The following is a 13,239-nucleotide window of genomic DNA, read 5'->3' as shown; positions in this document are numbered from 1 at the left end:
ATGAAGGATCATGAAATGTTTGGGGTGACAGGAGCTGAAGAACCACCCAGTTCCTCGGGCAGGGGCCCGGCCACCATTCCCTGGCCATTCCCAGGTGCCACCAGAGCCCTGCAGGAGGGGAGGGGACACCAGGGACACGTGTCCTGCTGTCCCCCCTGTCCCTCTGCCCAGCAAATCCCAGGATTCAAACCCCACAGAGACCCATCCCAGCCTCCCTGGGATGTCACAAACACTTTGCTCTCAGGAGAGGAGCTGGATTTGGGATTTTTTTTGGGACCAAGGCAGCTCCTCACATTGGGATTGGGATGTTTGTCAGCACAAAGTGACACCCTAAATCCTCATGGTTATCCCAGGACAGGCTGAGCAGCTCCCAAAAAAACCCCACAGTGAGATTTCCACAATTCCCTGCCACCCCAAACCCCGGAAAGAGCAGAAATTGGGGGAAAAAAAACAAAAAACAGGCACACAGCAACTGAAAAAACCACTCCAGGTGAAAATATTCCCTCTGCAGGATGGCACAGCCCAGTTTTCCCAGTTTTCCCATCAACCTGAAGAGCCCTGGGAGTGTTAATTAGCAATAATTAATTAGCAATAATTAACAGGGAAGAGGAAGGGGGTGCTGCAGCAAGGAGCAGATTTTCTTTTTTTTTCCTTTTCTTTTTTTTTTTCCTTTTTCTTTATTTTTTTTTGCACTGCAGCCAATCCCTCCCTGCCAGTGCCCACAGCTGATTCTGCCCTAAAAAAAACCCAAAAAATTCCAGGGGAAAAAAAAAAAAAAGTGAATTGAACAACTCAGAACTGCTGGAGAGGGAAAATCCACATGGGAAATCCTGGAGGGGTTCCAAACTGGGCAAATTTTCCAAATTTTATATCCCACAGCACATTTCAAAAAAAACATTTTAACCTATCCACAGTCTGCACTTTGGATAAATGGGAATATCCAGGAAAAAAAAATCCTGGGATTTTTCAGGAAAAATCAGCACTGAAGGAGGAAGTGAAGAAATTTAATTTAATTTAATTTAATTTAATTTAATTTTATTTTATTTTATTTTATTTTATTTCCAGGGCACTGCTCTCCTCATTTCCTAATGGAAAAGCTCCACGTTTTAAATCTGCAAGGTTTGGATTTGTTCTTGGAGCTTCAGGAAATTCAGAATTCCTTTTGTTTCAGGAAATTCAGAATTCTTTTTGTTTCAGGAAATTCAGGATTTCCCCATTTCCAAGGAAATTCAGGATTTTCCCATTTCCAAGGAAATTCAGAATTTCCCAATTTCCAAATCCCAAAGAATTTTAGGATTTCCCATTTCCCAAGGAAATTCAGATTTTTCCCAATTTCCAAGGAATTTCAGAATTTCCCAATTTCCAAGGAAATTCAGGATTTTCCCATTTCCAAGGAATTTCAGGATTTCCCAATTTCCAAGGAATTTCAGAATTTTCCATTTCCAAGGAAATTCAGAATTTCCCAATTTCCAATTCCCAAGGAATTTTAGGATTTCCCATTCCCAAGGAAATTCAGATTTTTTTCCCAATTCCAAGGGAATTTAGGATTTTTCCATTTCCAAGGAAATTCAGATTTTCCTTTTCCAAGGAAATTTAGAATTTCCCCATTTCCAATCCCAAGGAATTTTAAGATTTCCTAATTCCCAAAGAATTTTAGGATTTCCCAAATCCCAAGGAATTGCCACTCACCCCTTTTCTGCATGAAGATAAAAAGATCATCCAGGAATTCTTTCCTTTCGGGATCACTGTCCAGTTCATAGAGCTGGGGCAGGAAAAAAAAAAAAAAATCAAAATAAGGGAAAAATTCCCAAAGAAAAAGAAAATTTTAAAAAGTTTCCTGATTTTTTTAGGGTGAAAGGAAAAGGGGAACAGATCCTGAGAGCTGGATTTGGGGTTTTTGGGTGTTTTTTGGTTTTTTGGGAATAGGGAAGAACAGCAGAGCTGGATTTGGGATTTTTGGGTTTTTTGGGAATAGGGCAGAACAGGAGAGGTGGATTTGGGATTTTTGGGAATAAGGAAGTTCAGGAGAGCTGGATTTGGGGTTTTTTGGGTTTTTTAGTTTTTTTTGGTTTTTTGGGAATAGGGCAGAACAGCAGAGCTGGATTTGGGATTTTTGGGAATAAGGAATTCAGCAGAGCTGGATTTGGGGTTTTTGGGTTTTTTGGGAATAGGGCAGAACAGGAGAGGTGGATTTGGGATTTTTGGGAATAAGGAAGTTCAGCAGAGCTGGATTTGGGGTTTTTTTTGTTTTTTGGGTTTTTTTGGGAATAGGGGAGAACAGCAGAGCTGGATTTGGGATTTTTGGGAATAAGGAAGTTCAGCAGAGCTGGATTTGGGGTTTTTTGTTTTTTTGGGAATAGGGCAGAACAGGAGAGCTGGATTTGGGGTTTTTTGTTTTTTTTGGGAACAGGGTAGAACAGGAGAGCTGGATTTGGGATTTTTGGGAATAAGGAATTCAGCAGAGCTGGATTTGGGTTTTTTTGGGGTTTTTTTTGGTTTTTTGGGAATAGGGCAGAACAGCAGAGCTGGATTTGGGGTTTTTGGGAATAAGGAAGTTCAGCAGAGCTGGATTTGGGATTTTTGGGAATAAGGAAGTTCAGCAGAGCTGGATTTGGGTTTTTTTTTGGGAACAGGGCAGTTTTATCTATTTCAATATCCCAAAATCCGATTGTTAATTCTCACCTCTGCACCCCAATCCAAGGCACAAATTCCCCCAAAAATTCCCTTCCATGGATCAGGGCAGGAAAATTCCCCAAATTCTCCCCACCTCCAAATCCCAAAAATTCCCTTTCCCAAAGAATCCACACCAACCTTGGCAAAATCTCGCGAGATTTCCCTGCCCCGGCTCCCGTCGACGTCATCGCTCCAGGTCCCGTTCTGGAGGGGAAAAAAAAAAAAAAAAAAAAAAAAAATCCACAGGGGGAAAAGCTGAAATTTATTGGGAATTTTCTGGAATATCTGGAATTTTTATTGGGATTTTTTAGGGGAATTTTTTGGGGAACAGCGGAATTTTTATTTGATTTTTTTTTTTTTTTTTTTTTTTTTTTTTGGGAACAGCGGAATTTTTATTTGAATTTTTTTTTTGAACACCTGAAATTTTATTGGGATTTTTCTGGAACACCTGAATTTTTATTGGGAATTTTCTGGAATATCTGGAATTTTTATTGGGATTTTTAGGAGAATTTTTGGGGCAATTTTTTTGGGAACACCGGAATTTTTATTTGAATTTTTAGGGGAGTTTTTGGGGGAATTTTTTTGGAACACTTGAATTTTTATTTAAATTTTTTTTTTTTTTTAATTTTTATTTGAATTTTTTTGGAACACCAGAATTTTTAGGAGAATTTTATTTGGAACACTTGAGTTTTTAGGTGAATTTTTTTTTTTTTGAACACATTAATTTTTAAGTGAATTATTTCTGGAACACCTGAATTTTTAAGTGAATTATTTTTGGAACACCTGAATTTTTAGGTGAATTTTTATAGAACACTTGAATTTTTAAGTGAATTTTTTTTTTTTTTTTTGGAACACTTGAATTTTTATTTGATTTTTTTTTTAATTTATTTGATTTTTTTTTTTTTTTGGAACACTTGAATTTTTTAAGTGATTATTTTAATTTTTAGGTGATTTAAAAAAAAAATTTTTAGGTGAATTTTTTTGGGGAACACCTTCCCTGGAAAACCTTGAAAAACCAGAAAAAAATCCCTCAGGATTGTTCCCCCAGCTCCTGGCAGGATGTGGAATTTTTCCATGGAAAAATGTGGATTAAGGCTCATTAAAAGAATTAAAAGGATTAATCTGGTTAGGTCCAATTCCACCTAATCCAGATGTGTGGAAGGTCAGAATAATCCTGAAATAAATATAAATATAAATATAAATATAAATATAAATATAAATATAAATATAAATATAAATATAAATATAAATATAAATATAAATAAAAAATATAAATAAAATGTAAATAAAATGTAAATAAAATATAAATATGAATAAAATATAAAAAGAAATAAAATATAAATATAAATATAAATACAAATATAAATATAAATATAAATATAAATATAAATATAAATAAAATATAAATTAAATATATATAAACTATAAATATAAATAAAATATAAATATAAATATAAATATAATATAAATATAAATATAAATATAAATATAAATATAAATATAAACTCTGGAAATCTCAATCCAGTGTGTGCTGAAAAAAGGAAGGAAAAGCCAAATCCACCCTGCACATGGAGAGAAAAGGTCCCAGCTGGATTTATCCATGGAAAATTAAATTTTTGCATGGAAAACAGCTGGATTTATCCATGAAAAACTGGATTTATCCATGGAAAACTGGATTTATCCATGGAAAAATTGGATTTATCAATGGAAAAACTGGATTTATCCACAGAAAAACTGGATTTACCCATGGAAAAACTGGATTTATGCATGGAAAAATAAATATTTGCATGGAAAACAGCTGGATTTAGGCATAGAAAAACTGGATTTATCCATGGAAAAGAGCTGATTTTAGGCATGGAAAGCAGCTGGATTTATCAATAGAAAACTGGATTTATGCATGGAAAAAGTGGATTTAGGCATGGAAAAATTGGATTTAGGGATGGAAAACTGGATTTATCAATGGAAAACTGGATTTATGCATGGAAAACTGGATTTATCCATGAAAAACTGGATTTATGCATGGAAAAAGTGGATTTAGGCATGGAAAACTGGATTTATGCATGGAAAACTGGATTTATCCACAGAAAAACTGGATTTAGGCATGGAAAAGAGCTGGATTTATCCATGGAATGCTAAATTTATGCACGGAAAACTAAATTTTTGCATGGAAAAGAGCTGGATTTAGGCATAGAGAAACTGGATTTATCCATGGAAAAAGTGGATTTATCCATGGAAAAAGTGGATTTGGGCATGGAAAACTGGATTTAGGCATGGAAAAAGTGGATTTATCCATGGAAAAACTGGATTTATCCATGGAAAAAGTGGATTTAGGCATGGAAAAACTGGATTTATCCATGAAAAACTGGATTTATCCATGAAAAACTGGATTTATCCATGAAAAACTGGATTTATCCATGAAAAACTGGATTTATCCATGGAAGAAGTGGATTTCTCCCCAGCAGAGGCCCCAGCTGAGATGCCACGGGATTGTCCCCTCAGCACGAGCTCTGGGCTGTCACCCACAGCCCCGACAGGCACAGAGCCCCGGAATGCCCCGGGAATGCCCCGGGAATGCCCCGGGAATGCCCCGGGAATGCCCAGGGACACCGGGACACCTCAGGGCCACTGGGACACCTCAGGGCCACCACAGCCCTGCCTGGGCCACCGGGTCACCTCAGGGGCCACTGGGTCACCTCAGGGCCACCAGGACACCTCTGGGCCACCGGACACCTCAGTGGCCACCGGGACACCTCAGGGGCCACCTCAGGGGCCACTGGGTCACCTCAGGGCCACCGGGACACCTCAGGGGCCACCTCAGGGGCCACTGGGTCACCTCAGGGGCCACCGGGACACCTCAGGGGCCACTGGGTCACCTCAGGGGCCACCGGGACACCTCAGGGGCCACTGGGTCACCTCAGGGCCACTGGGTCACCTCAGGGCCACCACAACCCCCTCTGGGCCACCACAGCCCCACCTGGGCCACTGGGTCACCTCAGGGGCCACTGGGACACCTCAGGGCCACTGGGACACCTCAGGGGCCACCACAGCCCCGCCTGGGCCACTGGGACACTTCAGAGGTTTTATCGAGCTTTTATTGAGCTTTTATCCAGGGTTTTTAGAGCTTTTATTGAGGTTTTTTAGGGTTTTTTAAGAGCTTTTATTGAGGTTTTTTTGGAGCTTTTATCGAGTTTTTTTAGAGCTGTTATTGAGGTATTTTAGGGTTTTTTTTAGAGCTTTTTTTGAGGTTTTTTTTAGAGCTTTTATCCAGGTTTTTTAGAGCTTTTATCGAGGATTTTTAGAGATTTTATCCAGGTTTTTTAGAGGTTTTATCGAGGATTTTTAGAGATTTTATCCAGGTTTTTTAGAAGTTTTTTCGAGCTTTGATCAAGGTTTTATCGAGGTTTTTTAGAGCTTTTATCCAGATTTTATCCAGGTTTTCTAGAGCTTTTATCCAGGTATTTTAGAGGTTTTATCGAGCTTTTATTGAGCTTTTATCCAGGGTTTTTTAGAGCTTTTATTGAGTTTTTTTAGGGTTTTTTTAGAGCTTTTTTTGAGGTTTTTTTAGCGGTTTTTTTAGAGCTTTTATTAAGGATTTTTTAGAGCTTTTATCGAGTTTTTTTTAGAGCTGTTATTGAGGTTTTTTAGGGTTATTTTAGAGGTTTTTTAGACGTTTTATCCAGGTTTTTTAGAGCTTTTATCGAGGTTTTTTAGAGATTTTATCCAGGTTTTTTAGAGGTTTTTTCGAGCTTTTATTGAGCTTTGGTTGAGCTTTGATCAGGCTTTGACTGAGGTTTTATCGAGATTTTAGCCAGGGTTTTTAGAGCTTTTATCCAGGTTTCATCCAGGTTTTTTAGAGCTTTTATCCAGGTTTTTTAGAGGTGTTATCGAGCTTTTATCCAGGGTTTTTAGAGCTTTTATTGAGTTTTTTTAGAGTTTTTTTAGAGCTTTTATTGAGGTTTTTTGGGGGTTTTTTTAGAGCTTTTTTTGAGGTTTTTTTTTAGCGTTTTTTTAGAGCTTTTATCCAGGTTTTTTAGAGCTTTTATCCAGGTTTTTTAGAGATTTTATCCAGGTTTTTTAGAGATTTTATCCAGGTTTTTTAGAAGTTTTTTCGAGCTTTTATCGAGGTTTTATCGAGGTTTTTTAGAGCTTTTATCCAGATTTTATCCAGGTTTTCTAGAGCTTTTATCCAGGTTTTTTAGAGGTTTTATCGAGCTTTTATTGAGCTTTTATCCAGGGTTTTTTAGAGCTTTTATTGAGTTTTTTTACGGTTTTTTTAGAGCTTTTATTGAGGTTTTTTAGGGTTTTTTTAGAGCTTTTATCGAGTATTTTTAGAGCTGTTATTGAGGTTTTTTAGGGTTTTTTAAGAGCTTTTTTTGAGGTTTTTTTAGCGGTTTTTTTAGAGCTTTTATCGAGGTTTTTTAGAGATTTTATCCAGGTTTTTTAGAGGTTTTTTCGAGCTTTTATTGAGCTTTGGTTGAGCTTTGATCAGGCTTTGACTGAGGTTTTATCGAGATTTTAGCCAGGGTTTTTAGAGCTTTTATCCAGGTTTTATCCAGGTTTTTTAGAGGTTTCATCGAGCTTTTATTGAGCTTTTATCCAGAGTTTTTAGAGGTTTTATCCAGGGTTTTTAGAGCTTTTATTGAGGTTTTTTAGGGTTTTTTTAGAGCTTTTATTGAGGTTTTTTAGGATTTTTTTTTAGAGCTTTTTTTGAGTTTTTTTTTAGCGGTTTTTTAGAGCTTTTATTGAGGTTTTTTAGAGGTTTTATCGAGGATTTTTAGAGATTTTATCCAGGTTTTTTAGAAGTTTTTTCGAGCTTTGAGCGAGGTTTTTTAGAGCTTTTATCCAGGTTTTTTAGAGGTTTTATCGAGCTTCTATTGAGCTTTTATCCAGGGTTTTTTAGAGCTTTTATTGAGTTTTTTTAGGGTTTTTTTAGAGCTTTTATTGAGTTTTTTTTTTAGAGCTTTTATCGAGTTTTTTTAGAGCTGTTATTGAGGTTTTTTAGGGTGGTTTTTTTAGAGCTTTTTTTGAGGTTTTTTTAGCGGTTTTTTAGAGCTTTTATCGAGGTTTTTTAGAGGTTTTATCGAGGATTTTTAGAGATTTTATCCAGGTTTTTTAGAGATTTTATCCAGGTTTTTTAGAAGTTTTTTAGAGCTTTTATCGAGGTTTTATCGAGGTTTTTTAGAGCTTTTATCCAGATTTTATCCAGGTTTTCTAGAGCTTTTATCCAGGTATTTTAGAGGTTGTATCGAGCTTTTATTGAGCTTTTATCCAGGGTTTTTTAGAGCTTTTATTGAGGTTTTTTAGGGTTTTTTTAGAGCTTTTATTGAGGTTTTTTTGGAGCTTTTATCGAGTTTTTTTAGAGCTGTTATTGAGGTTTTTTAGGTTTTTTTTAGAGCTTTTTTTGAGGATTTTTAGCGGGTTTTTTTGAGCTTTTATCGAGGTTTTTCAGAGGTTTTATCCAGGTTTTTTAGAGGTTTTTTCGAGCTTTTATTGAGCTTTGATCAGGCTTTGACTGAGGTTTTATCGAGATTTTATCGAGGTTTTTTAGAGCTTTTATCCAGGTTTTTTAGAGGTTTTTTTAGATGTTTTATCCAGGGTTTTTAGAGGTTTTGTCGAGCTTTTATTGAGGTTTTTTGGAGGTTTTATGGATGTTTTATCTGCAATCCCCAGCCTGTGCTGAGGCTGAAGCTCTGCCCCGTGCCTTGACTCCATGACAAGGCCAGGGGGGGAGGAGGCAGCAATTCCAGGATTATCAGGGAATCCACAGGAATTTTATTTTTTATTTTTTTTTTTTGAATTAAGTTGGTTTCACTTCCTCATCATCCTTGAGGAAAAAAAAAACCTCTGCTCCCAAAATTCCCTGAGTGCCAACATTGATTTGGGGTGAGAAGAGACTTATCAGAATTATTTATCCCAGATTTATCCCAGATTTATCCCAGCTCCTCCAGCCTGGCACTGAGCCTATTATATTCCTATATATTCCTAAAAATGTCATTTATTCGGTGGCACCTGAAGAAATCCTCCAGATCCAGCACAAAACTCACCTATGGGAATCCTGAGGGAAATCCTCTGAACCTAAGCCAGGGATTTCAGGAGAAGCCAAAAAATAAAATAAAAATTAAAAAAAAAAAGGAGAATTCAAAGCTGTCACAACTCTCAGCTGAGAGTGAGGAATCTCCTCCCACCACGGCAGAAAAGGCAAAAAAAAAAAAAAAATTAAATAAATAAAATAAAAGGACTTGAAAAATCCAACCCTGGGTAAAACTCCAGTGTGAAACGTGAAATGTTCATTTTTTTTTTGGTTTTTTTTTTTGGCCCAAGGGGTCTCTCCTGAGCAATTCCTGCACTCCAGGCACATACCTGAGCTCATGGAATCCCAGCCACTCACTCCCAGGGCCTGCAGCAAACCCTCACTAATTATTTTAAGCTGACTTATCTTAATAAACAGCGTGACCTCTGGCAAGGTTTAGGTCAGGCTTTTTCAGCTGGTGATTTCTGGGAAGCTGCCCTGAGTTATCCCCAAAAAATCCCAGGGCACAAACCACTCCCAAATTGAGCTTTGCCCCATGGGAAAAAAAAAAAAGCTGGAAATTTGGGATTTATCCTCACATTCCTGATCAAAATGTTGGTGTTGCAGCAGCTTTGGTGGGGCAGGAGGAGGAAAAATTTCAAGTTGTGCTCCTGTTTTTCCTTGCTCAGCTTTCCCAACCCATTCCTGGAATGAAATCCTCATTTTTCTCTTTTTCCAGGAGCTGGGATGGATTTCAGGGCATTCCACGGGGTTAGAGGAGCAACCTCCACTCCACTGTGCTGCCAAAATTCCCTGTCATTCCAAAACCCAGCTCATTTTGCTCACAGCCTTGTCCTACAATTATTTCCTGGCTTTGTTTTCCTGCTGGCTCCCAGATTTCTGGCCAATCTCAGCCTCACAATTCCATGTTTTTTCCCCAAGCCTTGAGGGAAGGAATGAAGAGATTTCCCCCCCCCCCCCCCCCATTTCCAAGAGCATTCTGCATCCCAGGAATGCTGCCAGGATTGGTAAAAGAAGCTACAAAAATAAAAGAATAATCCAGGAATAATTCCAGAAACAAACTGCAGAGTCTGTTTTATCCTGAATTTTCCAGAGGGCAAAGGGAAGAGCTCATCCCTCCAAATTGAAATTCAAGATTCCAAGGAATTAAGTGGCCAGCCCACTTAATTCCCACACAATCCTCTCCCTTTCCTGCCATGCCAGACCCCTCTGGTTTTATTTCCCAGCTCTGAACAAAACTTTGGGACAACAGGGGGGGACTTTCCCTTTTCCTGTCACATTTTCCCACTGTTTTCCAGAGCTGCCCCCCAGCACAGCCCTGCTATCCCATAATAACCCAGCCCTGAACGTGGTGTCCACGGATTCCTCCCATCCCTGCCCTTGCCAGCACCAAAATTGGTTTTATTTGAGTTTTTGCTGCTGAAGTTTTGGGCACTTTGGGGCTCCTGCATTAACGAACGTGACTGAGCCGTGACTTCCCAAAGAGCAGCAATGGCCCAAAGCACCTCGTGCCGATGTGGAATGATGTTTTATTCCACTTTTTTTCTTTTTTTTTTCCCCCCTTCTTCCACACAAAACAAGCCCAGGCCTGGCTGGTTTCATGGCCACTGGCCTGGCCAGAATGACCAGTGAGATCTGCAGGGCTCTCCCAACAGGAATGGGAAGCACCAGCTGGGCAAGGAACAAAACCAGCCTAAAAACTGGACTAAGCCGAGCTTATTTGGCTTTTTAAAGACAGACCTCCCCTAAGACCTGAGCCCTGCCTCTTTTTCCCCAGCCAGAGCCCTGAAAGAGGAAGTTTTCACCAGGCAATGGCCCCTGAGTGCCAAACCCACCTCATTTCCCTGCAGGAGCTCCCTCTCAGACAAAAACCAGCAGCAAGTGCTTCCCCCGGGGGTTTTACAGCCCCCCCGAGGAGCTGGGAACACCCACCTGCTCTGCAGGGACACAAATCCCCCAGAAATTCCCACTCACAACAAAGGCAGGAATTCCACCATCCCCTGGCTGCAAGGAGCAGCAATTCTTCAGTGAAATGTGGAATTAACCTCCCACGAGGCAGCAGTGAGCTGGCTCCTTCCTTTTCCTTTCTTCTCCTTTCCCTTTTCCTTTCCTTTTTCCTTTCCCCTTTTCCTTTTTCCTTTCCTCTCTTTTTCCTTTTCCCTTTCCTCTCCTTTTCCTTTCCCCTTTTCCTTTTCCCTTCCCCTTTCCTTTTTCCTTTCCCCTTTTCCTTTCCCCTTTCCTCTCCTTTTCCTTTCCCCTTTCCCCTTTTCCTTTTCCCTTCCCCTTTCCTTTTTCCTTTCCCCTTTCCCCTTTTCCTTTTCCCTTCCCCTTTCCTTTTTCCTTTCCCTTTCCTCACATGGAATATAAAGTGACTCTGACTCCCAGCATCAGTGCACATCTCCCAGATTCCCAATTCCAGGATCCCAGGGCTCTGACAAGCAGTAACTCCAGTGAGGTGTTAGCAGGGAGGTGCCTGCAACTAAAATAAGCACAAAACCACCAGGTTTTGGGGATTTTCTTCTCCAAAATCCCACCCCACAAAGGCTCTCACAGAGCCTCTATCCCAAGCTTCAAATCCAGGTTCTTGTGGAACCTCTATCCCATGCTGGAAATCCAAGTTTTTGTGGAACTTCTCTCTCCTTGCTGAAAATCCAGATTCTTGTAGAACCTCCCTCCTTTATCCCAAGCTGGAAATCCAGGTTCTTGTGGAATCTCTTTCTCTCTCCTCTATCCCATATTGCAAATCCAGGTTCTCATGGAACCTCTGTCCTCTACCCCATGCTGAAAATCCTGGTTCTTGTGGAATCTTTCTCTCTCCTCTATCCCATATTGGAAATCCAGGTTCTTGTGGAACTTCTTTCTCTCTCCATCCAATATTGCAAATCCAGGTTCTTATGGAACCTCTCTCCTCTACCCCACGCTGCAAATCCAAGTTTTTGTGGAACCTCTTTCTCTGTCCTCTATCCCATATTGCAAATCCAAGCTCTCATGGAACCTCTGTCCTCTATTCCATGCTAGAAATCCAAGTTTCTGTGGAACCTCTCTCTCCTCTATCCAATGCTGAAAATCCAGATTCTTGTGGAACCTCTCTCCTCTACCCCAAGCTGCAAATCCAAGCTCTCACAGACCTTTTTCACACAGGACATCACACCAGGGCAGCCCTGCTGCCTCCTGGAGCACTCTGAGGGTGGAGAAATGGGAATGGAGTATTTTTTTGGGAGCAGGGGACGCTGGCACTGACCTGTTTGAGCTGCTCCTCCAGGCGCCAGCCGGCTCGTCCTGCCGTGGCTCCGGGGTGCTTGGCAGAGTCCTTGCCCTGCTCCTCCTTGCCCTGCTGCTGCCCCAGGGCTGTCCCGGGGCTGGGGGCACAGGATGCCACTCTTTGGTTGGGATGGGTGCTTTTGGGAGCACGGAAATATTTGAGGGCAGAGCAGCTCTCCCGGCCGGGCACTTCCAACTCGGCGCCGTCTTCTTCATCCTCCTCTTCATCCTCGTCCTCTTCGTCCTCCTCCTCCTCGTCCTCGGAGTTCCTGGCGCTCTGCTCCAAGCGGTTGGCAGCAGAGGGGGCTCTGGTGGCCGTGGGGACAGCGGGTGACATGCCGGCGGGGCCGGCCCGGGGCTGGGCAGGGAAAGGCGGTGTCGGGAAGGGCACCTGCGGCTCCCGGCGGCGCTCCCGGCAATCCATGGACACCGCTGCCTGCTGCTGCTGCTGCTGCTGCTGCTGCTGCTGCTGCTGCTGCTTCTGCAGCTGCTCCACCACCGCCTGCAGCTTCATCCCGCCGTGTGCATGGCTGGCAGCGCCGGGAGCCGCGCAGGATCTGCCGGGGACACAAACGGGGCTGACACAGAGCACGCAGCGCTTTCATCTTTTTTTTTTTCTTTTTTTTTTTTTTTTTTAACCCCCTCCCCAGGAAGGGGATGGACAGAGCGCAAAGGCAGCGCTCTTTCCTGTGCAGGAGACCGTGAAACAATCAGCTCCGCGTTTAACAGCCTCGGGCTCCGGCTACCATTCAGTTTGCAGACTGGTTAATTGTATTTTCGACACCATCCCCGATGCCTTTGTGCAGGCAACAAGCCTTCCACGCTTCCCAAATTACTGCTGCTGGAAGGGCAGGTTTGGGATTTGGTGCTCCTGGAATACTGCCTTAAAAGGAGACGGCCAGGATGAGCATGACCATATTTATATTAAAAAAAAAAATAATATATATATACAACCGTGCCAGGCAGGGATTCGTCATGCGGGGCTAGCCCTAAATTCTTCTAAATTCCGTGGGTAAATCCCTACCAGATCTTTGAAAAAATAAATAAATAAACAGCCCTAAATTCTTCTGTGCTCTCATTCCGTGGCGAAATCCCTGCCACATCTTCAAAAAAAAAGATAAATAAATAAATAAATTTAAAAAAAAATCAATAAATTTCGGCGTTGTTTTTGGGATGGCAGCACAGCAAAGCACGGAGCAACTCCAGCCTCGGGATTTTGGAATTCCCAGCGTATCCAAAGCCCGTCTGTGCCCTCCTTTGGATTTTCCCCAGCC

General features: G+C 41.1%; 1 protein-coding gene across 1 annotated transcript in view; it reads right to left on the bottom strand.

Moving 5' to 3' along the window:
* The window catches only part of ARID3B (AT-rich interaction domain 3B), a 29,034-nt gene that overhangs the window by 14,340 nt on the left and 1,455 nt on the right, over window positions 1–13,239 (bottom strand). The window contains exons 2-4 of the mRNA XM_088172314.1: window positions 11,946–12,522; window positions 2,812–2,877; window positions 1,690–1,762 (exon numbers count right to left, since the gene is read on the bottom strand). Coding sequence (XP_088028440.1) covers window positions 1,690–1,762; window positions 2,812–2,877; window positions 11,946–12,479 — 673 coding nt within the window. The 5' untranslated portion in view covers window positions 12,480–12,522. The remainder of the gene's footprint in view (window positions 1–1,689; window positions 1,763–2,811; window positions 2,878–11,945; window positions 12,523–13,239) is intronic.

Source organism: Sturnus vulgaris, chromosome 13 (assembly GCF_052056855.1).
Source record: "Sturnus vulgaris isolate bStuVul1 chromosome 13, bStuVul1.hap1, whole genome shotgun sequence".
Taxonomy (NCBI): domain Eukaryota; kingdom Metazoa; phylum Chordata; class Aves; order Passeriformes; family Sturnidae; genus Sturnus; species Sturnus vulgaris.
The sequence above is the reverse complement of the archived record's forward strand: the minus strand, read 5'-3'. Positions and strand labels throughout refer to the sequence as shown.